The sequence below is a fragment of the Acanthochromis polyacanthus genome, chromosome 22, assembly GCF_021347895.1.
Source record: "Acanthochromis polyacanthus isolate Apoly-LR-REF ecotype Palm Island chromosome 22, KAUST_Apoly_ChrSc, whole genome shotgun sequence".
NCBI classification, from domain to species: domain Eukaryota; kingdom Metazoa; phylum Chordata; class Actinopteri; family Pomacentridae; genus Acanthochromis; species Acanthochromis polyacanthus.
In genome coordinates, this window is record NC_067134.1 from 2,745,301 (window position 1) to 2,771,867 (window position 26,567).

Here is a 26,567-nt window from a genome sequence, read left to right on the forward strand (position 1 = left end):
TAGTAACAGAGGGAGAGACACTGGTGCTTCAATTACTGTAGATGGTATTGAAATCAAAAGGGTAAGGGAAACCAAGTATTATTTTGGATGATAATTTGTGTTGGAAATCACATATCCAGTATACAAAGGCAAAAATATAGAAAACAATAGCTATGTTACACAAAGTAAAGGATTCACTGGTTAACAAAGCATTGTACATTTTATACAACACCATGATTGTTCCACATCTGACCTACTGCATTGAAGTATGGGGAAACGCCTGCAAAACATATACTCAGTCAGTTTTCATATTAGAGAAAAGAGCCATAAGAATAATCAGTAGAAAACGTTACAGAGATCCAACCAATCCTTTATTCCTTCAATTAAAATTGCTGAAATTCCAAGAATTAGTAGATTACAGTATTCTGTAAATTATGCTGAAAGCTCACACAAACACACTGCCAGTTAACATCCAGAAAAGATTTGGAAAAAGAGAAAGCAAGTATAACTTAAAAGGAACAGAGATCTTTAAAAAACCAAGGTTAAGGACTAAATTGATGGAATGTTGTGTGTCTGTAAAAGGAATCATTTTATGGAACGATCTGACGAAAGAAATCAAAGAATCTAAGTCAAGCACCACGTTTAAAAGATTAATTAAATCCAGTTTGTTAAAGAAATATAATGAAATATATTAGTTACATTCGATTGTCATTTCTGTCATTTTTTGTTGTTGTGAATAAGCACTAATTTATTGGTAATTGGAGAACAAAATGGTATGTCACTGTCTGTGTTGGCCAGCAGTTATTTTATTTTATTGTATTATATGTATATGTGAGTGTATGTGTGTGTGTGTGTATATGTATGTATGTATATATATATATATATATATATATATATATACATGTATATATTTTCATGTTTCTTTGTTGTTGTTGTTTTTAATTTCACTTTTTTGGTAATTGATTTCTGGGGATAAAGGGGCAGACACATTATGAGACTTGTCTTCTTTCTGCTCCCTTTCATTTGTGTTTGGTGATTGTTGTATTTACATGAAATATTTTTAATTTTTAATTTTGCAAATGAATGAAATAAAACAAACCTTCTCAAAGTTAAAGGCCAACATACGACCCAAACATGACATGGATTTGGTGCCACTTTGAACTAAGATGATCTCTTCTGTTAAACAAACCGTTGATTGTGAATCTTTTTTCCAGATATGAAGCTGCTCCTTCCAGGTCCACAGACAGTAAACAAAACAAAGCTCTCTGTAAAAACCCTCAGAATGTTGAATAGAATAAATGTGGACAGTTTCATGACTGGAAGAGAAGATTTCTGGATCATTTTGTGTCTCATTTGTGTCATTATGTGTTTTGTTTTGGTCAGTTTACGTCTTTCTGTCTGGTTTTAAACATTTTGCATCTTTTCATGTTATTTTTTTTCTTCCATTTTGGTCATTTTGTGCCTTAATTTTGACCATTTTTGTGGTTCATTTTGGTCATTTTGTGTGTTTTTAAGTTTGTTTCTGTTTAAAATTGTTCATCTTGTTAGTTCTTTTGGTCAGTTCACGTCTATTTCATCATTCTGTGACTCAGTGGCCATTTCTGTTTCAGTTTTCATCTTATTTTTGCTCTGAAGTGCTCATTTTATATCTCATTTTAGTCATTTTCCATCACTTTAAGTTTGTTTTTGTTCAATTTTGGTCATTGTGCATCTTATTGGATCATTTTGTGCTTTCAGCATGTCTTTAGAAAAATAAATGTATCAATCAGGCAGTAAATGATCTATGAACAAACCTCTGTGTAAAACCTTCAGAATGTTGAATAGAATAAATTTGGACCGTGATGAATGTTAGTAAAGATTTCTGGATCAATCTGGTCATTTTGAGGCTAATTTTGGTCATGTTTTTATCTAATTCAGGTCATGTTTTTGTCTCTTTTTGTGCCATTTGTCCTCTGGAGGACAAATGGTTCAATCACAGAATGAGGGTATGTATTGAAAAAATATCATATAAAATTAGTCCATGGATTCATTTAAAAATGACCTATTAAATCAAAATTGGAGTACAGTATTCAGTAAGATTAATATGGATCACGCTTATGAGGAATTTTTGAGAATATTTAAGTTATTATATGATAAAAATTGCCCAAGGAAAAAAACATTATAAAAAAGAGAGAAGTAAAGAAAGTCAATGGCTGTCTAAAGGGTTGAAAAATGCTTGCAAAAAGAAAAACACACTCTATAGGGAATTCATAAAAAATAGAACTCGTGAATCTGAAAATAAATATAAGCAGTATAAAAATAAATTAACAGGTATTATTAGAAAATGCAAGCAGGATTACTACAATAAATTACTAGACAATAATAAAAATAATATGAGGGGTATATGGAAAATACTGAATAATATAATTAGAAAGAAACCAGGAATTAACTATCCTCAGTATTTCAGAGAAGGAGAGAAAAATATAAATAATATGGAGGAAGTTGTAAACAAGTTTAATACATTTTTTGTAGATGTGGGACCTAACCTTGCAGATAAAATGTCAACTGTTAAAGATAATAACTATATTAACATTGATAGGAATCCAGCTTGTATGTTTCTTAAACCGGTTGATGAAATAGAAATATTAAATATTGTTAGAAAGTGTAAGAACAAGACATCCACAGATTTTGATGATATAGACATGAGGACAGTAAAGACGGTAATTGAAGGGATTTTAAAACCTTTAACACACATTTGCAATTTGTCACTACAAACTGGTCAATTTCCTCATAAAATGAAAGTAGCAAAGGTAATTCCTTTGTTCAAGGCAGGAGACAAACACCAATTTACCAACTGTAGGCCTGTTTGGCTTTTGTCACAATTTTCAAAAATTCTAGAGAAAATTTTTAACTCAAGACTTGACAGTTTTATTGATAAAAGTAAAATAATCTCTGACTATCAGTACGGGTTTCGAAACAATTGCTCAACATCACATGCACTTTTTGATTTAATGGAGGAAGTTGATAAGAAGAAACACGTTGTAGGGTTATTTATTGATTTAAGTCAAGCTTTTGACACGATTAATCACACAATGTTAATTAGAAAACTTGAACAGTATGGGATCCAACACGGTCTCAGGGGGATTCGTGAAACTGTCACGTCAGTTTTTGTTTCGGTTTCGTGCGCACCAACACGATGTCGTCATGTTTTTCATGCCGCTCACCACGAGCGAAACCTGCTGTGGTAATCACATCTGAAAGTGGTTTATACCGGCGGATTCATGACGATCTAAGCTGTCCATCGGCGTTTGCGGCCGCCGCTGCGGCCGCCACTGCAACCGCCGGACATTCTTTAAATTCCTATGCAAATTCGGCGGATTCATGACGATCTAAGCTGTCCATCGGCGTTTGCGGCCGCCACTTTCAGATGTGATTACCACAGCAGGTTTCGCTCGTGGTGAGCGGCACGAAAAACATGACGACATCGTGTTGGTGCGCACGAAACCGAAACAAAAACTGACGTGACAGTTTCACGAATCCCCGTGAGACCGGGCTGTGGTATCAGAGGAGTTGCTTTACAGTGGGTTAGCAGTTATTTAACAAACAGAAAACAATGCTTACAAATAGGTGAACATCAGTCAAACTGCCTTGAAGTTGGTGACTGTGGCCTTCCACAAGGTTCAGTACTGAGTCCTAAACTTTTTAATCTCTTTATTAATGATATTTGTAAAACATCTCAATTCCTGAGATTTATTTTATTTGCTGACGATACAAATGTTTTTGCATCAGGAGATAATTTACAGCAATTGTTACAGAAAATCACATTGGAAGTTGGAAAAATTAGCAAATGGTTCAAGCAAAATAAATGATCACTAAATGTAAATAAAAGTAAAGTAATGATATTTGGTAACAGTAGCTTTAATGCTCATGATACAATTCAGATTGATGGTACAGATATAGAGAGAATGCATGAGACAAAGTTCCTTGGAGTTATAATTGATGACAGAATTATGTGGATACAACATGTAAAATATATCTCGATTAAAATATCGAGAAATATTTCAATTATGGCCAAAGCGAAGCATTTTTTAAATAGCAAATCCCTTCATTTACTATTTTGTTCTCTGATTTCTCCTTATTTAAATTATGGTGTTATAATCTGGGGAAGCACATATATGAGTACATTAAAACCATTACTCATACTACAGAAAAGAGCTGTTCGTTTAATCCACAAGGCCCACTTTCTGGAACACACAAACCCATTATTCCTAAAATCCAAACTTCTAAAAATGTATGATAGTGTGGAATTTCAACTGGCTCAATTTTTATTCCGAGCTAGAAAAAAACTTTTACCCAACAATTTACATAATACATTTCAAGATCGAACATGTTGCCATAGATTACGCAAGGAATTCAATTTTATCATTCCAAAATATAGGACGACGAGGAAAGGCTTTTGTGTCACAGTCAAGGGGTCGAGACTGTGGAATAATGTGGATACAGAACTGAAGCAAAGCCTCAATATTGTCCAGTTTAAACAGAGATATAAACAAAAGGTTTTTGGAAAGTATAAAGAACATATAAATCAGTAGGAGTATCTGGACAAATGATTTAATATTTATTTAAGGAAAGTATAAAGAACAAAGAATTCTGTTTGGCCCAATGATTTAATATTGATTTAATGATGTGTGGTGTGTGGGACAGCTGTATGTTATTGCCATTCAATTTTGGTTATATAGAAATAAATTGCTAATAAAGTAACCTTGTTCGGGGTGGGATTAAATAAGTTTTGTCTTCTTCCCACTCCCTTTCAAACAAGTATGATTTGTAAATTTATGTGTTGCCTTGTTTCAGCTGTGGTTTTATTTTGTATAAGCTGCATTAGTTGTCTGTTAATTTTATGTTCGAAATAAATACTTTTCAATTCAATTCAATTCAAACTACATCACATTATCTGTTGGGCTTATAGACAGTTCATTTTGAATTCAAAGCTGTCATTACAGTTACGATCTGAACTTTTGGTTGAAGATTTGACATAAAGCGAGAGCCCTAATCTCCAGTAAATCAATTTTATATTGCTAAATTCAGTTAATAGCACAGTTAAAGCTCCTTGCACAAATCTCACATTAACAATATCAAATTCTTACCTGCATTCAAAAAGTCTGACAGATTTGGCTCAGTTATTCGAACAAACTTTTGGACATCGCCAAGTTTCACCTTCAGTAGCATGTTTCCTGCAGAAAGTATATTGCACATAAGCAGAATCAGCACAACATAATAGAGAAAAAGTTCACATGTTCATTCTTATAATAAACAAAAACAACAAAATAAGTTTGACAGGCACATGAAGCCAGTTCTAATTACATTAAGAATGTTTTTTTTAGATGAACGCATGCAACCTTTGATTGAAAAACGGTTTTAAGCCACATGCAGTTGACAAGGTATCAACTAGGCTAACAACTCATCTTGTCTGAAACACCACAAAATCATTTTAATAAATCACATTTCTCTATACAGCAATACGCCTTCTAGAATTAAAACATACTTTACTATGATCAGCCCTGACCACTGGTCTACATATTCTGACCTGAGGCTGTCAAATATCATAAACTTGAATGGTTTTTCACTAACAGTCACTGTAGTTAAGTCAGTTCATTTTAAGGCTACTGAGACATTAATGTCAAGTAAAATTTACTGCCCAGCACACATTAGACAGAACTACATGAGGAGGAAATCACCATTCTCCTAGTTTTAATGAGCTATCACAGTCTGCTTCACAGACACTTTAATGGACAAGAAAAATAGTGTTTGCAGCTGAAAGAGTAATTCAACATTAACAGTTACACTACATTGAAAATCGTTTTTTAGTCAATAAATAAGCCAAACATAAATCTGTTAGGTTGTACAAAAACTACATATGTAAAACTTGCACACTAAATCCTCTGGTTCACTTACCATTTGTACTTGTTGCGTGGCCCGCACGCGCAATGTAACCCGAGGTGGCTAACTAATCAAGCTAACGTTAGCTAATTTCTCCCCTCTCAAACTCTGAACACTATGCATGGGTACACACCTCAATCACTCTCTGGGCTTATATAAACCGTACTGACCTTATGTCGTGTCTAGTCCGACGCTATCTAGTTAGTTAAAAAGCTTACCGACAATGGCACAATTAAGCTAGCATTCACTCAGTCACATTAGCTCTTTTAGAATTCGGTATTTTCAGATACAAAACCGCCAGAAAATAACTGAAATATTCAGTGAACAATGATATAAAGTAATTCTGACAAGCTGTTTCAGTTGAAATTCCAAATAATTACTTTAGTAAGTAAAGAGGACAAACTTACCGCACTCTTTCCACTTTGAGAAAATGGCGTACTCAACATTCCAAGGAGTTTGAAAATGAGTGTATGTGCTATGACCGCAGCATGTGAACAAATCCTGACGCAAGCTGACGATTCAGATTTTCGTGTTTATGACTAAGAACATGATGTGGATTCTGAGACCAATTTGGATCAAAATATAATAGACACGTGCAAATATTATACTCACGGTGAATTTAATTGTAACGTTGAGATGAAAGGATGCTTTTCCCTCATTCATTATAACTGCAGAAGTATGTATAAAAATTTCTCGAAACTTGTTGATTGTTTGAACACATTAAAACATAAATTTACTGTTATAGCTTTGACTGAGACTTGGTTGACAGAAGAAAGGGGGTTCAATTCTTACATTGATGGTTATGAGTTGTTTCATGTTGATCGAATCTGTAAGGCAGGAGGCGTTGCTTTGTTTATTCGAAGCGATCTGAAATGTAAAATAACTGAGTGCATGACCACAGTAATTGAAGATTCAGTGGAATGTTTAAGTATTGAGATTGAAATGAAGAAACAAAAATGAAATTTTTCAATGTTTTTTAAAAATATTTGTTTTATATATTTTTTTTAGGCTACAAGTCACACAAGATGTTTGTTGTTTAAATATCTTTTAATGATGTGAAATCAGCATTTTCCAAACAAAAATGTATATTTTTTCAAAAAAACAAATCAACTTTTTACATCAAAGGCTCGCTGAATCCTCCTGTGACCAGAGGCATCCCACCGTCGAAGGATATTCTCCCGGTTCACCTCCACTTTCTGATGCACATGCATCATCGCCAGGCCTGGCAGTCTGTCGTTGGACATGGTAGATCTAAGCCATGTCTTAAGTCTTCACATGGCTGAGAATGACCTCTCACAGGCACAAGTCGTCACTGGCAAGGTTAGAAATATCTTCAACATACATTGTATGTTGTCTGATGAGCCAGGTGCTCATCAAAAAAAAAAAGTGCCGGACGGGCTCTCCGCTGTGGATAAAAGTAATTAAACTCTTTGATCAGATGATCTGACAGGCCGAACTAGTGCCGAATTATCTAAAAAAATATATTGTGGTCACCTTGGTGTAGATGGGCGGGGATGTGGTCTACAAAGTGCTAATAATAAAAACACTAGTTTTTGAACGGGGTTTGGCCCGCTGCCAAGTGCGTCACAGGGCGCATTTGCGGGTACGTGCATCAGCTGATTAAACAGCTTTTCACCGCAACACGCACACAGGCACAAACAGAACACAAAGCCCATGGATGTTTACCACAATTTACAATTTACAAGCACGTTTCACAGAGAGGTTTCAAGTTTTTATGAGTTTATGTTTTATTCAGTTGGGCATATTTGGCGAAAAAAAAAAAAACTCGGAAAAAATAGGTGAGGTCCGGACCTCGCTGACCTCATACCTGGCTACGGCCATGCTCAACAGCTTTGGCATTACTGAAAATCACAGAGGACATTACCACACAATTAGATAATAGGAATCACACAATTGGAGTTTTTATTGATCTTAAAAAAGCCTTTGATACGCTTGACCATGGAATAATGATATCCAAACTACAGAAATATGGAATTAGAGGCATTGCATTAGATTGGGTCGCTAGTTATTTAAAAAATAGACAACAATATGTTGAGTTTGCAGGTTATCAATCTAAATTACAAACAATTCAGTGTGGAGTTCCACAAGGCTCAGTATTAGGGCCCAAACTTTTTATTTTATATATTAATGACCTCTGTGAATTTTCAGAAGTGTTGCACTTTGTCCTTTTTGCAGATGACACAATTTTTGTTGTTGTCTGGAAATAATTTAAAAACATGAATAAAAATGATTGAGAAAGAAATGGTCCTGCTTCAGAAATGGTTTAATAAAAATAAATTATCATTAAATTTAAGAAAAACAAAGTTTATGTTGTTTTCAAATAAAAAAAAGTCCAGAAATTGTAAACTTGAATTTAAATGGAAATTTTATGGAAAGAGTGTCTGAATTTAAGTTCTTAGGAGTATTCATCGACGAAAAGTTGAAATGGAAGTCGCATATTGGACACGTAAAGAAGAAAATTTGTAGAAATATAGGTGTGATGAGTAAAGTTAAGCATTTGTTAAATTATAATGCATTGAGAATATTATACTGTTCTTTAATTTTACCGTATTTGGTATACTGTTTGGAGGTTTGGGGTAATTCATATCCTACTCATCTATTACCCTTAGTTATTTTACAAAAGAGGGCTCTTAGAATAATTAATAAAGCCGCTTCAAAAGAGCATACAACAAAACTGTTTCTGAAGTCAGGACTATTAAAATTGAAGGATTTAATTGTTTTACAAACATTAATAGTCATGCATAAAGCAAACAGATGCCTGCTACCTTGTGGTTTGCAAACACTTTTTACTTTGAATAGTGAAACAAGTAGAAGAAATCTTGACTTTAAATATTATTCTGCAAGAACGACTCTTAAAGGAATGTGTGTATCTGTCGCGGGTGTGGAAAAATGGAATTCCTTGGAAAAAGACGGGAAACAATGTTCAAACATTTTGCAGTTTAAATGTAAGTTTAAAGAAAAAATATTTAACATTTATGCAAAGGAGCAATAACAATGATGTAATTGATCTGTAGATTGATTGTGGCCATCTGATGATTTTTTGTTGTGGTTGTTTTCTGTTTGAGTTTGGAAAAAAGACTGGGGTAGGAGTTAAAAAGACTTATTCTTCATCCTACTCCTGTTCTTGTACATGGGATGTGTGTATTCTGTGCTTTATAAATTGTATCCATTTGTTGATTTTTCATGCATTACCATGGAAAAGAATAAATGAAATGAAATGACATTGATTACAGCACAAGATCTGTTCAAAGAATTTAGACCATGGAAGGGTTCAAATACACCACAATGTGAGGAAAACCTCCTTTAACGGCCAAACACAACATTTATAGAATTAAACAGGCTAAAAAATGTTGAATTTACAGAGTTCAATGTAATCTGGATAGTCCTGGTGGGTTTAAATTCTACTGGAATCATATCAATGCTGAAAACATTTTGATCCAGAGATAGCTAGGGTTATGGGAGCTTTGATGGAAAAATAAAAATCTGGTAGAATTTGTTGATGAAACCAGAAATTCAGAATCTTATTTAAAAAACTGATGAAAAAACATTGAAGCACTTATTTATTGTAAAAATAAAAAATGGATCTATCAATAAGACATAAATGACAGAAGAGCACAGAATACTTTGGAAAGAGTGATACAGATGAAGGAAGTTCTCATTTCATCACTAGAACAGGACTTAAAGACTCACATCAGGATCAAGTGTGGCTGCACAAAAAGCTGATTTTCACTGGACAATAATGTGTGAAAGTCTGTCAGCAGTTTGGAGATTCACTGCTTCCTCTCTCATTTCACACTTTGTGCAGCTCAAATGCTTTTAGTTCAAGTGAGCGTCAGAGGAACACCACATCCTGATTTTCACTCTCAACATTTGACTGGAAAAAGACGCAAACACCACATTTGGCTCCTGGAAGAATCACAACTTCCATCTTTGAAGAGGAACAAGTTTACAAGGAATCATTTAGAAGGATTTGACAAAGAAACACATTTAATCCATGAATGTGAAAACCTGTTTGTGAGGGACAGAGTCATGGAGAGACTCAACTATCTGTTCAACACTGTTTCTCTACCAGGAGGAGACTCTGGAGACTCAACTCAGCACAGAGACACTGAGGAGGAACCAGGATAGACCCCAAATCCAGGATAGAGAGTTTCTGTGAATGTGGTGTTGAAGGTGTGGAGGTGGATCAGAGAGTCAGAGGAGACTCTGTAGAAGGACAGAGTTCCAGCAGGAATGTCCACATAAACTGAAACTCTGTGAGAGACTGAGGAGGACCTGATGTATGTTTCACTGTTATTGTGTCTGACAGAGTAACCATGAAGATCAGAGCAGTACAGACTCCAGGACTGATCATTACCTCCAAACAGACAGTCATAACTGTCTCCTTTCCTTCTGATTCCTCTGTAACTCACTGATATATCAACCCTTCCTCTCCACTCCACCTCCCAGTAACAGCGACCAGTCAGACCAGTTCTACACAGCAGCTGAGGAAACCACTCAAACCTGTCTGGATGATCAGGATACCACTGATCCTCCTCCACATATGTCACCTTCCTGTTGTTGTCAGACAGTTTGAGTTCTCTGTGTACTGTGTTTGTGTCGACTGTGAGTTGAGAGGAATCTGATGGAGAGAACAAACACAATACAGCTGCAGTTATTGATGGATCATGTGATCAGTATTAAAGCTTTGATGATGACCTCAGAGATGTGACACTTTGAAGATGCTTGAATGTGCTGCTTTGTTTCCATCAATCCATTCAAACACACTTACACTTCCTCAGACCTGGTGTCAACCATCGGTCTCCAGCAGGCGTCACCCTGAAAGGAGGAGGACGGTCAGAGCAGCAGAGACTCTTTCAGCAGCACACATGGACGTTACATGGCTCTCACACTGTTCCACTGATAAAGGACCAGAGCGTTCATAGAGGTGACATCATTCTCCCAGACTGATACAAACTTCACTGGCGCCATGACTGACTGTACAACTTTAAATCATTTTCTACAATTGTGCAGCAAAACAGAACTTTTTTCTTTTCTTTTTCCTCTTTTTCAGTGATATCACTCTATGCTAGCCCATTGCCTTAAATCCCTTTGGAAAATCTCATTTAATGAACTAGAACATCAGGTTATAGGTGTCGCTGAGCTGCCTTTCCTTTTTGTGTGTGTGCCAGAATATACATAGCTAGAAGGTTATAAAGGTTTTTTTTTTATGTTCTTTTTTATGTCTTTTTCACTTGTCTCACTCAATGCTCGGGGACTGAGGAATAATGTAAAGCGTAAAGCTTTATTTTTTAATGTTAAACAGCTGAAAACTGATTTTGTTTTTTTCAAGAATCGCACTCACTTATTAAAGATGTAAACTTGTGGAAAAATCAATGGGAAACGACATGTGGTGATGACATGGACAGAACATTCTGCTGGGGGATCTTGTTTAAAGGGTAGTTTTCCTGGAAAATTGATGCACTCTGTGACAGTCAAGCTCATTTGATTTGTTTAATAGTAGACTGGAATGGCAAAGCAATGATTATTGTTCATTTGTACGGTTATAATTCTAAATCAGAAAATGATAAACTTATTCATACATTAGACTGTAAACTTGCAGCTCTAACTCAGACATTCCCTGAGGCTTACTTCATTGTAGGAGGTGATTTTAATGTGCTCATGAATGAGGTGATGATAGATGGCCTCCAGCTAAATGCTCACAGCCAAATGTTCAGTTCAACTCTTTCATTGACAAGTATGATTTATGTGATGTATGGAGAGAGAAGTTTCCAAATACTTGGAGGAATAAAAATGGCTCCAGACAGTCTGGCCTGGATTACTGGCTGCTCTCTAAATCACTTTCTAAAGACAATATTCCAATCAATGTCCTACCCCCACCCCATTAACTGACCATAGAGCCATCCTTAGATATTTACACACGTGGACAAAATTGTTGGTACCCCTCAGTTAAAGAAGGAAAAACCCACAATTCTCACTGAAATCACTTGAAACTCACAAAAGTAACAATAAATAAAAATTTATTGAAAATTAAATAATCAAAATCAGCCATCACTTTTGAATTGTTGATTAACATAATTATTTTAAAAAACAAACTAATGAAATAGGGCTGGACAAAAATGATGGTACCCATAACTTAATATTTTGTTGCACAACCTTTTGAGGCAATCACTGCAATTAAACGATTTCTGTATTTGTCAATGAGCGTTCTGCAGCTGTCAACAGGTATTTTGGCCCACTCCTCATGAGCAAACAGCTCCAGTTGTCTCAGGTTTGATGGGTGTCTTCTCCAAATGGCATGTTTCAGCTCCTTCCACATATGTTCAATGGGATTCAGATCTGGGCTCATAGAAGGCCACTTTAGAATAGTCCAACGCTTTTCTCTCAGCCATTCTTGGGTGTTTTTGGCTGTGTGCTTTGGATCGTTGTCCTGTTGGAAGACCCATGACCTGCGACTGAGACCAAGCTTTCTGACACTAGGCAGCACATTTCTCTCCAGAATGCCTTGATAGTCTTCAGATTTCATCGTACCTTGCACACTTTCAAGACACCCTGTGCCAGATGCAGCAAAGCAGCCCCAAAACATTACTGAGCCTCCTCCATGTTTCACCGTAGGGACAGTGTTCTTTTCTTCGTATGCTTGGTTTTTGAGTCTATGAACATAGAGTTGATGTGCCTTACCAAAAAGCTCCAGTTTGGTCTCATCTGTCCAAAGGACATTCTCCCAGAAGCTTTGTGGCTTGTCAACATGCATTTTTGCAAATTCCAGTCTCGCTTTTTTATGAGTTTTTTTCAGCAGTGGTGTCCTCCTTGGTCGTCTCCCATGAAGTCCACTTTGGCTCAAACAACGACGAATGGTGCGATCTGACACTGATGTACCTTGGCCTTGGAGTTCACCTTTAATTTCTTTGGAGGTTGCTCTGGGCTCTTTGGATACAATTCCAACGATCCGTCTCTTCAATTTGTCATCAATTTTCCTCTTGTGGCCACGTCCAGGGAGGTTGGCTACTGTCCCGTGGGTCTTGAACTTCTGAATAATATGAGCCACTGTTGTCACAGGAACTTCAAGCTGTTTAGAGATGGTCTTATAGCCTTTACCTTTAAGATGTTTGTCTATAATTTTTTTTCGGATGTCCTGGGACAATTCTCTCCTTCGCTTTCTGTTGTCCATGTTCAGTGTGGTACACACCTTTTCACCAAACAGCAGGGTGACTACTTGTCTCCCTTTAAATAGGCAGACTGACTGATTATGAGTTTGGAAACACCTGTGATGTCAATTAAATGACACACCTGAGTTAATCATGTCACTCTGGTCAAATAGTTTTCAATCTTTTATAGAGGTACCATCATTTTTGTCCAGGCCTGTTTCATTAGTTTGTTTTTTTACATAATTATGTTAATCAACAATTCAAAAGTGATGGCTGTTTTTGATTATTTAATTTTCAATAAATTTTTATTTATTGTTACTTTTGTGAGTTTCGAGTGATTTCAGTGAGAATTGTGGGTTTTTCCTTCTTTAACTGAGGGGTACCAACAATTTTGTCCACGTGTGTACATCTCCTTCCAGGAATGGTTGACACCAAGCAATTCTCTGATTGGAAGATGAATAGCTCTTTATTGAGGCATGACAATGTCAAACATGAACTTAGTAGAATTATTCAGTTTTATTGGTTAAATGCTTTGAAGGAAGGAAATTAGGGAAAAAATTGTGAACTCCTTAAATTTGAAATCAGTGGATTTTTAAGAAGATATGGAAGTGAGTTAGCCAAATCTAGACGCCAAAATGAGGAGAAAGTAATCACAGATATAATGTCCTTGGCTAGCATTGCACCAGAAAATCTCTGACATGAAAAATGAAAATGAATTGAACTTCAAAACACTTTAGATGATATATATAAGGTTAAAGCAGAGGCTGCTTTTGGTAGATCCAGACTGAAGTGTCTTGAACACGGTGAACAAATGACTTCCTGTTTCTTTAAACTGGAAAAAACTCATGCTAAGTACAATGCCATGTCTCAACTGAACATTGATGGAGTTGTGACTGAGAGTAAGAGCAGTATTTCTGAGTTTTGCTCTAGCTACTTTTCCTCTCTTTATAAAACAAAGTTTTACAAAGATGCAATGGATAGACTGTTTAATGTGTTGATTTTACAAACTCTATAACGGAGGAAGAGCGGTTGATGTGTGACACCCCTCTCACACAACAACAAGTATTAGATGCAATGATGCAACTTAAGAGTAATAAGTCACCTGGAGTTGATGGTATTGTTTCAGAATTCTAGATAGATTTTGCTGAACTTTTGGCCCCATTTCTGTTCAAAGTTTTCTCTGAAGGTATTAGTAAAGGGACTCTTCCAGCAAGTATGACACAAGGCTGGATTACTTTAATTCCTAAACCAAAAAAGGAGCCTCTCTTCATTGATAATTGGAGACCAATTTCATTATTGAACAATGACTATAAAGTTCTTGCTCTTGTTTTTGCTAAAAGATTTAAAAATGCTCTTAACTCTATTATTGATGAGAATCAGTCTGGGTTTATGAGTAACAGGCATATTTTCAATAACATTAGGCTAGTTTTAGACCTCATACTATGCTGACCTTATTAGGGATGACAGTTTCATTTTAGTTTTAGACTTTCACAAAGCCTTTGATACAGTTGAACACTCGTTTATGTTGTCTGGTCTTAACAGGTTTGGTTTTGGGCCATACTTTTGCAGTGTGATGAAAACATTCTATGCTGGCGCCAATAGCTCGGTAAAACTGAGTAATGGCACAACTCAGAGATTTTGTTTGGAAAGAGGGGTAAGACAGGGCTGCCCTGTCTCAGTTTACCTCTTCCTGGTTGTTGCTCAAATGTTGTCATTTTGTCAAATTCTGTAAATTGGAAGGCATCTCTATTGCTGCTAGAAGCAGACTTTGAAGTCAGTTGACTGATGATACAGCCTTGTTTTTAAAGAATGCCCTACAGATAAAGCCTGCAATTAATGCAATCCAGATGTTTTCAAAAGCATCAGGTTTGTACTTAAACCTAAATAAGTGTGAGCTATTTGCTCTCTAAAATTCTGATATAACCTCAATTGATGATATACGAGTAAAGAGTAAGGTTAACTATTTAGGGATTACTGTAACTAAAAATCAGTGAGAGAGATGCCATCTCAACTTTGAGCCAAGGATTACAAAGGTGCAGAATAAATGTAACCTTTGGCTACAAAGAGACTTATCACTTAAAGGTGAACTCTTCTGTCAAAAGGTGAGGGAATTTCCAGACTTGTGTATGCCGCCTCCTCACTGGCACTGGACTGTAAAACTGTCACATTTATTGATAAGATCCATCCATCCATCCATCCATTTTCCTCCGCTTATCCGAGGCCGGGTCGTGGGGGCAGCAGGCGAAGCAGGTCGTTCCAGACTTCCCTCCCCCCAGCGACGCTTTCCAGCTCTTCCTGGGGGATCCTGAGGCGTTCCCAGGACAGACGAGATACTGTATATAATCTCTCCAGCAAGTTCTGGGTCTGCCCCGGGGTCTCCTCCCAGACGGACATGCTCAGAAAACCTCCAGAGGAAGTCTCCCTGGAGGCATCCGAATCAGGTGCCCAAACCACCTCAACTGGCTCCTTTCGATGCGAAGGAGCAGCGGCTCTACTCCGAGGTCCCTCCGGATGTCTGAGCTCCTCACCCTATCTCTAAGGCTGAGCCCAGCCACCCTACGGAGGAAGCTCATTTCGGCCGCTTGTATCCGCGACCTTGTTCTTTCGGTCACTACCCAAAGCTCATGACCATAGGTGAGGGTTGGAACGTAGATGGACTGGTAAATCGAGAGCTTCGCCTTACGGCTCAGCTCCCTCTTCACCACGACGGTTCGGTACAACCCCCGCATTACTGCTGACGCCGCACCAATCCGCCTGTCCATCTCTTGCTCCATTTTCCCATCACTCGTGAACAAGATCCCGAGATACTTAAACTCCTTCGCTTGGGGAAGCAACTCCCCCCCAACCCGGAGGAAGCACTCCACCGGTTTCCGGCAGAGAACCATGGCCTCGGACTTGGAGGTGCTGATCCGCATCCCTGCCGCTTCACACTCGGCTGCAAACTGCTCCAGTGCGTGCCGGATGTCATGGTCTGAGGATGCCAACAAAACCACATCATCCCCAAAAAGCAGAGAAGCGATCCTGAGGCTCCCAAACCGAAAACCCTCCCCACCACGACTGCACCTTGAAATCCTGTCCATGAAAACCACAAACAGGATTGGAGACAAGGGGCAGCCCTGGCGGAGTCCAACACCCACCGGAAACGTGTCTGACTTAATGCCGAGTATGCGGACACACCCCTTCCAGGACCCCACCCAGAGACTCCAAGAAGGCCGAATACTCTGAACTGCTGTTCGGCGCATAAGCACAGACAACAGTCAGAGTTTTCCCCCCTGCAACACAAAGTCGCAGAGAGGCGACCCTCTCGTTCTCCGGGGAGAACTCTAACAAAGCGGCGCTCAACCGGGGGCTTGTGAGTATCCCCACACCCGCCCGGCGCCTCTCACCCTGGGCAACTCCGGAGTAGGAGAGAGTCCAACCCCTCTCCAGGATTCTGGTTCCAGAACCCTTGCTGTGCGTGGAGGCGAGCCCAACTATATCTAGCCGGTATCGCTCCACCTCCCGCACCAGCTCAGGTTCCTTCCCCACCAGTGAGGTGATGTTCCACGTCCCCAGAGCTAGTCTACGCCACCAGGGGGCGGCACGGCCAGGCGCCCGCTCCTGCCTACTGCCCGGTGGGCATAGCACCCGACCCCGACTTTCTGCCCTGTAGGTGGTGGGCCCACTGGGCGGTGGCCCCGTGTTACTTTTTCGGGCTATGCCCGACCAAGCCCCACGGGACCCCAAGGCTCGGCCACCAAACGCTCCTGTACGAGCTCCCCCCCCAGGTCTGGCTCCAGGGGAAGGCCCCGGTTTCCCTATCCCGGGCGAGGTAGCAGCTTTGCCATTTCTCGTTGTCATCAAGGTCTTTATTGATAAGATGCTTGTTAATTTTCTGTGGAAAAACCGTACACACTGGATCAGAAAATCTGTAATTCTTAACAACTTACAAAAATGGACGCCTCGACTTTGTTGATTTTTCAATTCTAAACAATGTTCTTAAGATCAAATGGTTCAAATCTTTCTTAAAAAATGATGCATCTTTATATAAATTTATTCCTAAATTTGTACTTAATCAAACTGGAGGACTCCCTTTTCTGTTGGTTTGCAGCTGCCAAATAAACAAGATTCCCCTAAAATTATCCAGTTATCACAAACAGGTTTTGTTGTCGTGGAAAATGGCCAACAAGCACAATTTCTCTCCACATCGGTATTATCTCTGGAATAATGGGGATATACTGCATAAAAATAAAAGCATCTTTCTCAATAGCTGGTTTAACAACAAAATTGACTTAGTCTGACAGCTTCTGACCCCTCGTGGCCATTTTATTAATGACACTGAATTCTGTGAAAAGTATCCATTCCCTTCAACACTTGAAGAGTTTCCAAAGGTCATTAGCTCCATTCCAGCTGGTGTTGTGACTCTGTGCACTGCCTCCTCTCTTGCAGCAGATATACATGTTGTTAATCCATGTGACACTTATTGTGGCAAAATATGCTTTGGGACGGCAAAGAATAGCAACAGAGCTACACGTGCACTGTTCCAAAGAGAAACAACAACAAAACCTGATGCTATCCATGACTGGAACTCTTTTATTAATAATATCTCTTGGTTTCAGGTTTGGCTTTTACCTCACAAATTCATGTTGAACAAAGTTAGGGACATTTCTGTTAAAATCTTGCATAAAATCTATCCATAAAACATTACATGACTAAGTTCAAATGTGATATAGATGTAAGATGTTCTTTTTTCTCTGAACAGCCAGAAACAGTACCACATTTTTTTGGTATTGTAGTTACAGCAGAAAAATATGGAAGGAAATTTCTAAATTTTGAACAGAAAAACTAAATCTGCAGATTGATTTGCTCTACAAACACATCATTTTTGGGGTTTACACACAGGATGGATATGAAAAAGACAAGGCCTTTATCATCAATCTCATGTTAATATTAGTAAAATTTCACATTCATAAAGCAAAATTCAGTCATCAAAAGCCAAATGATCTTGTCTTCCATAAAGAATTTGAATATTATTTAAAGTCAATAGCCCCATCTGATAACCAGAAAGCAATAAAAACCGTTAACATTTGTAAAAAATTTAATTTGATATAAATGTTTAAATTTGTTCAGCTGTTTTTTTGTGTTTGTTTTTAGTTTCCTTTCTTTTCTTTCTTCTCTTCCTTTCTTCCTTCAAAATGATTTTTGTTAACTTCGTCACTGTATGTTTCAATATCATGTTGATGTTGGATGTTACCTGTGACTTTTTGAAAGAAAAAAAAAGAAAAAAAGTTCACCCTGCTTCCTGTCTGTGAGCTAAGCTTGGCTAAGAGTTCACCCTGCTTCCTGTCTGTGAGCTAAGCTAGGCTAACAGCTTCCTCTTCCTTTCGGTACTGCGGTCAAGCCAGCCACCTCTCGTTTCTCCGTAGTCAAGCCAGCCGCTCCTACATTTTCAGTGCACTCTTACCGTCAGCTTACGGTAAATGCACGACCGTGCATCAACTATTTCCGGTTTAAAAAATAAAGCGCTGCATTCACAGATGTATTATACAGCGATGTTTTAAGTAACTGACTCAGCTTAACTGTTAACTATCGAATTGTACGGCTAATATTTACACTACATAAATAGCTTGAAGTATAAGAAGCTGAAAACTTGTTTATCTATCTGTCTATCTGTCTGTCTGTCTTAAAAATTGTGAATTCAAATAAAAGTGATGTGTGTCATCCCGGTGATCTATTAGTGTGATAATAAAATAAACCTCAGTCGAAAAGTCACATGATCTGGACCGTAATGAGAAGACATGCTGATATTTAAATTAAAAAATGTTTAATTTTTTGCTTTAAAATCTTTTAAGCCAAACTATTTCTTCTTCTTTGGCGTATGCTGACCAGGTAAGGTAGGATTGTGATTCTGCATTAGTTTGGGGTCAATACGTCACATGACCTGAGAGCTATTGAGCTAAAATGCTAATATTTACTATAAAAAAACTGTTAAAAATCAATAATGTCCTAAAATCAAATATAAATTGCCGTATGTTGACCATCTTTAGTAGCACTATCATTCTGCATTAGTTGGGGTCAATACGTCACATGACCTGAGAGCTATTGAGCAAAAAAGCTAATATTTACTGTAAAAAAAACTGTTAAAAATCAATAAAGACCAGAAATCAAATATAAATTGGCGTATGTTGACCATCCTTAGTAGCACTATCATTCTGCATTAGTTTGGGGTCAATAGGTCACATGACCTGAGAGCTATTGAGCTAAAATGCTAATATTTACTGTAAAAAAAACTTAAAAATCAATAATGTCCTAAAATCAAATATAAATTGGCGTATGTTGACCATCCTTAGTAGCACTATCATTCTGCATTAGTTTGGCATCAATACGTCACATGACCTGAGAGCTATTGAGCTAAAATGCTAATACTTACTGTAAAAAATTAATAATAAATTCATTAAGTATCCAAATGGTATAAAAAGTGCTGTGTCTTGATCAGTCTGTTACATACTATAATCCCAAATAGATTTGGAGTCTTTGGGTCACATGACCTGGTAGCTATTGAGCCAAAATTCTAATACTTACTGTTAAAAATTAATAATAAATTCATAAAGCATTCAAATGTAATAAAACCTGGTGTGTCTTGATCACCTTTTACAGTCCTGTCAATCCTTATTGATTTGGAGTCTCTAGGTCGCATGACCTGGGAGCTATTGAGCCAAAATGCTAATATTTACAGTTAAATATTAATATAAAATATGCAAAGTATCCAGATGGAATAAAAAGTGCTGTGTCTTGATCACTCTATGAGATGCTCTAATCCTGCATAGATTTGGTGTCTGTAGGTCACATGACTTGGGAGCTATTGAGCTAAAATACTACTCTTCCTTTTTCTGCCTTACGTAAGTTAACCTTTAATTATCAATGAAATAAGTATCCAATCGACTGAGCCCGTAACACACGTGCTGCTCAATATCCAGAACACCATTTGGAGTCAGAGTTGTGCGATGGGTCCTTTGAAAAAAGGAAGAAAAAGGAAGAGCAAAGACCTGACGTGACGTTATATTACATTATGTTATGATACATTACGGCACTCAAATATAGGGATTTGTAGTTCATAGATTCTTTGTCACACTTTGAAACATTGAATGAAAATTTGGACACAATTAATATGTTTTGTGAATTTTTCATGTATTTTATACTGTAATTATGAGCATTACAGCTCTATAAGTCCCAGGTCATGTGATCTTTTGGCTAAATAGATTTAGACCTGGTTTATTACACAGACTTTATTATTGCTTTTGGAGACTATTAATATTTTTTTAGTGAGTTTTTAATTCATTTCAAAATGTAAATATTAGTATTTTAGCTCAATAGCTCCCAAGTCAGACACCAAATCTATGCAGGATTAGAGCATCTCATAGAGTGATCAAGACACAGCACTTTTTATTCCATCTGGATACTTTGCATATTTTATATTAATATTTAACTGTAAATATTAGCATTTTGGCTCAATAGCTCCCAGGTCATGCGACCTAGAGACTCCAAATCAATAAGGATTGACAGGACTGTAAAAGGTGATCAAGACACACCAGGTTTTATTACATTTGAATGCTTTATGAATTTATTATTAATTTTTAACAGTAAGTATTAGCATTTTGGCTCAATAGCTACCAGGTCATGTGACCCAAAGACTCCAAATCTATTTGGGATTATAGTATGTAACAGACTGATCAAGACACAGCACTTTTTATACCATTTGGATACTTAATGAATTTATTATTAATTTTTTACAGTAAGTATTAGCATTTTAGCTCAATAGCTCTCAGGTCATGTGACGTATTGACGCCAAACTAATGCAGAATGATAGCGCTACTAAGGATGGTCAACATACGCCAATTTATATTTGATTTTAGGACATTATTGATTTTTAACAGTTTTTTTTACAGTAAATATTAGCATTTTAGCTCAATAGCTCTCAGGTCATGTGACCTATTGACCCCAAACCAGTGCAGAATGATAGTGCTACTAAAGACGGTCAACATACGCCAATTTATATTTGATTTCTGGTCTTTATTGATTTTTAACAGTTTTTTTACAGTTAATATTAGCATTTTAGCTCAATAGCTCTCAGGTCATGTGACCTATTGACCCCAAACCAGTGCAGAATGATAGTGCTACTAAAGATGGTCAACATACGGCAATTTATATTTAATTTTAGGACATTATTGATTTTTAACAATTTTTTTACAGTAAGTATTAGCATTTTAGCTCAATAGCTCTCAGGTCATGTGACGTATTGACGCCAAACTAATGCAGAATGATAGCGCTACTAAGGATGGTCAACATACGCCAATTTATATTTGATTTTAGGACATTATTGATTTTTAACAGTTTTTTTTACAGTAAATATTAGCATTTTAGCTCAATAGCTCTCAGGTCATGTGACCTATTGACCCCAAACCAGTGCAGAATGATAGTGCTACTAAAGATGGTCAACATACGCCAATTTATATTTGATTTTAGGACATTATTGATTTTTAACAGTTTTTTTACAGTAAATATTAGCATTTTAGCTCAATAGCTCTCAGGTCATGTGACGTATTGACCCCAAACCAGTGCAGAATGATAGTGCTACTAAAGATGGGCAACACAGGCCAATTTATATTTGATTTTAGGACATTATTGATTTTTAACAGTTTTTTTTACAGTAAATATTAGCATTTTAGCTCAATAGCTCTCAGGCATGTGACGTATTGACCCCAAACCAGTGCAGAATGATAGTGCTACTAAAGATGGTCAACATACGCCAATTTATATTTGATTTCTGGTCTTTATTGATTTTTAACAGTTTTTTTTACAGTAAATATTAGCTTTTTTGCTCAATAGCTACCAGGTCATGTGACGTATTGACCCCAAACTAATGCAGAATGATAGTGCTACTAAAGATGGTCAACATACGCCAATTTATATTTGATTTTAGGACATTATTGATTTTTAACAATTTTTTTACAGTTAATATTAGCATTTTAGCTCAATAGCTCTCAGGTCATGTGACATATTGACCCCAAACCAGTGCAGAATGATAGTGCTACTAAAGATGGTCAACATACGCCAATTTATATTTGATTTCTGGTCTTTATTGATTTTTAACAGTTTTTTTACAGTTAATATTAGCATTTTAGCTCAATAGCTCTCAGGTCATGTGACCTATTGACCCCAAACCAGTGCAGAATGATAGTGCTACTAAAGATGGTCAACATACACCAATTTATATTTAATTTTAGGACATTATTGATTTTTAACAATTTTTTTACAGTTAATATTAGCATTTTAGCTCAATAGCTCTCAGGTCATGTGACCTATTGACCCCAAACTAATGCAGAATGATAGTGCTACTAAGGATGGTCAACATACACCAATTTATATTTGATTTCTGGTCTTTATTGATTTTTAACAGTTTTTTTACAGTAAATATTAGCTTTTTTGCTCAATAGCTCTCAGGTCATGTGACGTATTGACCCCAACTAATGCAGAATGATAGTGCTACTAAAGATGGTCAACATACGCCAATTTATATTTGATTTTAGGACATTATTGATTTTTAACAGTTTTTTTTACAGTAAATATGAGCCTTTTTGCTCAATAGCTCTCAGGTCATGTGACGTATTGACCCCAAACTAATGCAGAATCACAATCCTACCTTACCTGGTCAGCATACGCCAAAGAAGAAGAAATAGTTTGGCTTAAAAGATTTTAAAGCAAAAAATTAAACATTTTTTAATTTAAATATCAGCATGTCTTCTCATTACGGTCCAGATCATGTGACTTTTCGACTGAAGTTTATTTTATTATCACACTAATAGATCACCAGGATGACACACATCACTTTTATTTGAATTCACAATTTTTAAGACAGACAGACAGACAGATAGACAGATAGATAAACAAGTTTTCAGCTTCTTATACTTCAAGCTATTTATGTAGTGTAAATATTAGCCGTACAATTCGATAGTTAACAGTTAAGCTGAGTCAGTTACTTGAGACATCGCTGTATAATACATCTGCGAATGCAGCGCTTTATTTTTTAAACCGGAAATAGTTGATGCACGTTCGTGCATTTACCGTAAGCTGACGGTAAGAGCACACTGAAAATGTAGGAGCGGCTGGCTTGACTACGGAGAAACGAGAGGCAGCTGGCTTGACGGCAGTCTTTCGGCCATGGTGCATAGCTGAGCGAACAGTATTCTTCTGCTTCCACTCTTTTTTGTGAGCTAGGCTGATAGTTTCCTGAGAGTTTCTGTCTGTCTGTACCTGAGAGTTTCCAGTCTACAGTGTGGATCCTCCACTTTAGCTCTCAGCATCTTCTCTCCTGAGTCTCCTGGATGGTTGTAGCTCAGGTCCAGCTCTCTCAGATTTGAGGTCTTCAAGCGCAGAGCTGAGGCCAGAGAAGCACAGCCTTTCTTTGTGACCAGACAGCCTGACAGCCTGCACACACAAAACAACACAAACCTGATGGACAACACTTGGCTGGATGTTTCTCACTCTTTTCTTCTTTGTCTTTCAGATACATTTTGCTGCACATTTCAAGCATCTCAAACAAATCAACAATCTCAACAATGATTAGTGGGATTTAATCATGTCAAAAATAAACCCTGACAAAGTCCTGCACAAGTTCAGTAAAAGCTCATTTGATGAATCCCATCAGCAGAAATGATTGTACTCAGGTTAGCTGTTTATCCACTGATAGAAATCACATCAGTTTCAAAGTGTGAGTCCTGACCTGAGAGCTTCCAGTTTACAGTGTGGACTCTTCAGTCCAGCAGAAAGACTCTTCACTCCTGAATCCTGTAGGTTGTTGTTAGTCAGGTCCAGCTCTGTCACACTGGAGGACTGGGAGCTGAGGACTGAGGACAGAGCTCCACAGCTTCTCTCTGACAGATTACAGCCACTCAGTCTGAAGAGACAAAAAGCACATTATACTGATGAAACAGCAGCAAAATGAAAAAGGATCTTCAGTCTCCAACTACTTACACAACTTTCTTGGAGGCTTTGACCACTGGCAGCAGCCTCAGAAGAACCTCCTCTGAAGCAGAGTATTTCTTCAGGTCAAACACGTCCAGATGTTCTTCTGATGACAGTAAGATGAAGCCCAGAGCTGACCACTGAGCAGGAGACAGTTCATCTGTGGACAGACGTCCTGATCTCAGGGACTGTTGGATCTTCTCCACCAGAGAAACATCCTTCAGTTCATTCAGACAGTGGAACAGATTGATGCTTCTCTCTGCAGACACATCCTCACTGATCTTCTCCTTGATGTACTCCACTGTTTTCTGATTGGTCTGTGAGCTACTTCCTGTCTGTGTCAGCAGGCCTCGTAAGAGATTCTGATTGGTCGGCAGTGACAGACCCAGGAGGAAGCGCAGGAACAAGTCCAGGTGTCCATTTGGACTCTGTAAGGCCTCATCCACAGCTCTCTGGTAGAAACCTGTTGGATCAGGTTTGTCGGAGGTTGTTTGTTGTTGTTTTTCTTCCAACAGGTTGATTCCAGAGTTGATGAAGGTCTGATGGACGTGAAGAGCAGCCAGAAACTCCTGAACGCTCAGATGGACGAAGCAGAACACCTTGTCCTGGTACAGTCCTCTCTCCTCTTTAAAGATCTGTGTGAACACTCCTGAGTACACTGAGGCTGCTTCCACATCAATGCCACACTCTGTCAGGTCGGAGTCATAGAAGATCAGGTTTCCTCTCTGCAGCTGATTAAAAGCCAGTTTTCCCAGAGACTCAATCATCCTCCTGCTGTCTGGACTCCAGTGTGGATCTGTCTCAGCTCCTCCATCATACTTGACCTTCTTGACTTTGGCCTGAACTACCAGGTGGTGGATGAACATCTCAGTCAGGGTTCTGGGCAGATCTCCTCCCTCTCTGCTTCTCAGCACCTCCCCCAGAACTGTAGCAGTGATCCAGCAGAACACTGGGATGTGGCACATGATGTGGAGGCTTCGTGACTTCTTCATGTGGGAGATGATGCTGCTGGCCTTCTTCCTAGCTCTGAATCTCTTCCTGAAGTACTTCTCCTTCTGTGGGTCGGTAAACCCTCTGACCTCTGTCACCATGTCCACACAGTCAGGAGGGATCTGATTGGCTGCTGCAGGTCGTGTAGTTATCCAGAGGCGAGCAGAGGGAAGCAGCTTCCCCCTGATCAGGTTTGTCAGCAGCACATCCACTGAGGTGGACTCTCTAACATCAGTCAGGACCTCATTGTTGTGGAAGTCCAGAGGAAGGCGACACTCATCCAGGCCATCAAAGATCAACACAACCTGGAAGTGTTCAAAGCTGCAGATTCCTGCTGCTTTGGTTTCACTGAAGAAGTGATGAACAAGTTCCATCAAGCTGAACTTTTTCTCTTTCAGTACATTCAGCTCTCTGAAAGTCAATGGAAACATGAAGTGGATGTCCTGGTTGCTTTTGTCTTCAGCCCAGTCCAGAGTCAACTTCTGTGTTAACACTGTTTTCCCGATGCCAGCCACTCCCTTTGTCATCACTGTTCTGATTGGTCCATCTCTTCCAGGTGACCCTTTAAAGATGTCTTCTGCTCTAATGCTTGTTTCTGCTCTGTCTGCTTTCCTGGATGCTGCTTCAATCTGTCTGACCTCATGTTCATCATTGACCTCTGCAGTCCCTCCCTCTGTGATGTACAGTTCTGTGTAGATCTCATTCAGGAGGGTCTTCTTACCTGATTTAGCGATGCCCTCAAACACTCTCTGGAACTTCTTCTTCAGACCACGTTTAAGTTCACATCTACAAACTCCAGCAGCAAGTTCTGAATGAAAACACAAGAAAGAAAGAGTGAAGTAGAAATTACCTGGACATTAAAGCACCAAAGTAGCAATGAAGTGAAGGTGACAGTTTGTCCCCTAAAGACTGATTGTGTGAAGATATTCTCAGACTTCAGTAAATGTTCTGTTGATCAGCAGCTTCAGTCTTTACACAAATCCTCTTACTGTTCTGCAGACAGTCAGCCAGCTTCTCCTGCTTCATCCTCCTCAGGAACAACACTGTGATCTGCTCAAACATCTCTCTGCTGCTCCTCTCATCTTCATCATCACCCTCCAACTCCTCCTCATCCTCCCTCTGACTCTTTGAGCATTCTGGGTAATCTGGACTCACAAGCTTCCGCATCTTCTTCAGCTCCTTCTTCACAAAAGTCACCATGGTGTCCTCCAGCAGCTGGAACAGAGAAATGTGTCAATGAGTCCATCAGAGTCAAATGATGGAGCCAAACATCAGATCCATGTTGGACACACTGACAGTCCACTGGTCTACAAAGAGCAGCATGGAGACGCCTGAACACAACAGATGGAGAACAACTTGTTGTCCATGAACTCACCATGAATATGGAGTCCAGGTGATGCTGGACTGTCGACTCTGATCTCTGATGGATTCTGGTAAATAGAGAGGAAAACCACTGGGAAGGAAAAAACCTGTAGCGGAGTTTCAGAGTGATTTAATGATGGAACATAT

At 38.2% G+C, this 26,567-nt stretch overlaps 3 protein-coding genes across 23 annotated transcripts in view; 2 read left to right on the top strand and 1 right to left on the bottom strand.

Annotated features, from left to right (window-relative positions):
• Window positions 1–26,567, top strand: part of LOC127531965 (zinc finger protein OZF-like) — a 320,874-nt gene that overhangs the window by 197,218 nt on the left and 97,089 nt on the right. The gene's annotated exons all lie outside the window — the stretch shown is intronic.
• Window positions 1–26,567, top strand: part of LOC127530226 (NACHT, LRR and PYD domains-containing protein 3-like) — a 499,749-nt gene that overhangs the window by 67,630 nt on the left and 405,552 nt on the right. The gene's annotated exons all lie outside the window — the stretch shown is intronic.
• Window positions 9,461–26,291, bottom strand: LOC127531953 (NLR family CARD domain-containing protein 3-like). The gene is made up of 6 exons (XM_051942556.1): window positions 26,048–26,291; window positions 24,078–25,866; window positions 23,827–24,000; window positions 23,358–23,531; window positions 10,691–10,737; window positions 9,461–10,540 (listed from the first exon to the last, which is right to left on the bottom strand). Exons 1-6 carry the CDS (start codon window positions 26,256–26,258, stop codon window positions 10,014–10,016), a joined length of 2,922 nt encoding a protein of 973 aa, XP_051798516.1. The 5' UTR covers window positions 26,259–26,291; the 3' UTR covers window positions 9,461–10,013.

Bases quoted from the DNA above. Each gene is read 5' to 3' on its own strand.
- LOC127531953 (XM_051942556.1), bottom strand. From the start codon at position 26,258: ATGGTGACTTTTGTGAAGAAGGAGCTGAAGAAGATGCGGAAGCTTGTG. The intron at 24,001-24,077 runs GTAAGTAGTTGG...TTGTCTCTTCAG, and splicing joins AAAGCCTCCAAGAAAGTTGT to ACTGAGTGGCTGTAATCTGT. The intron at 10,738-23,357 runs GTACAGACAGAC...TCCTCCTTTCAG, and splicing joins TGTAGACTGGAAACTCTCAG to GGTGACGCCTGCTGGAGACC.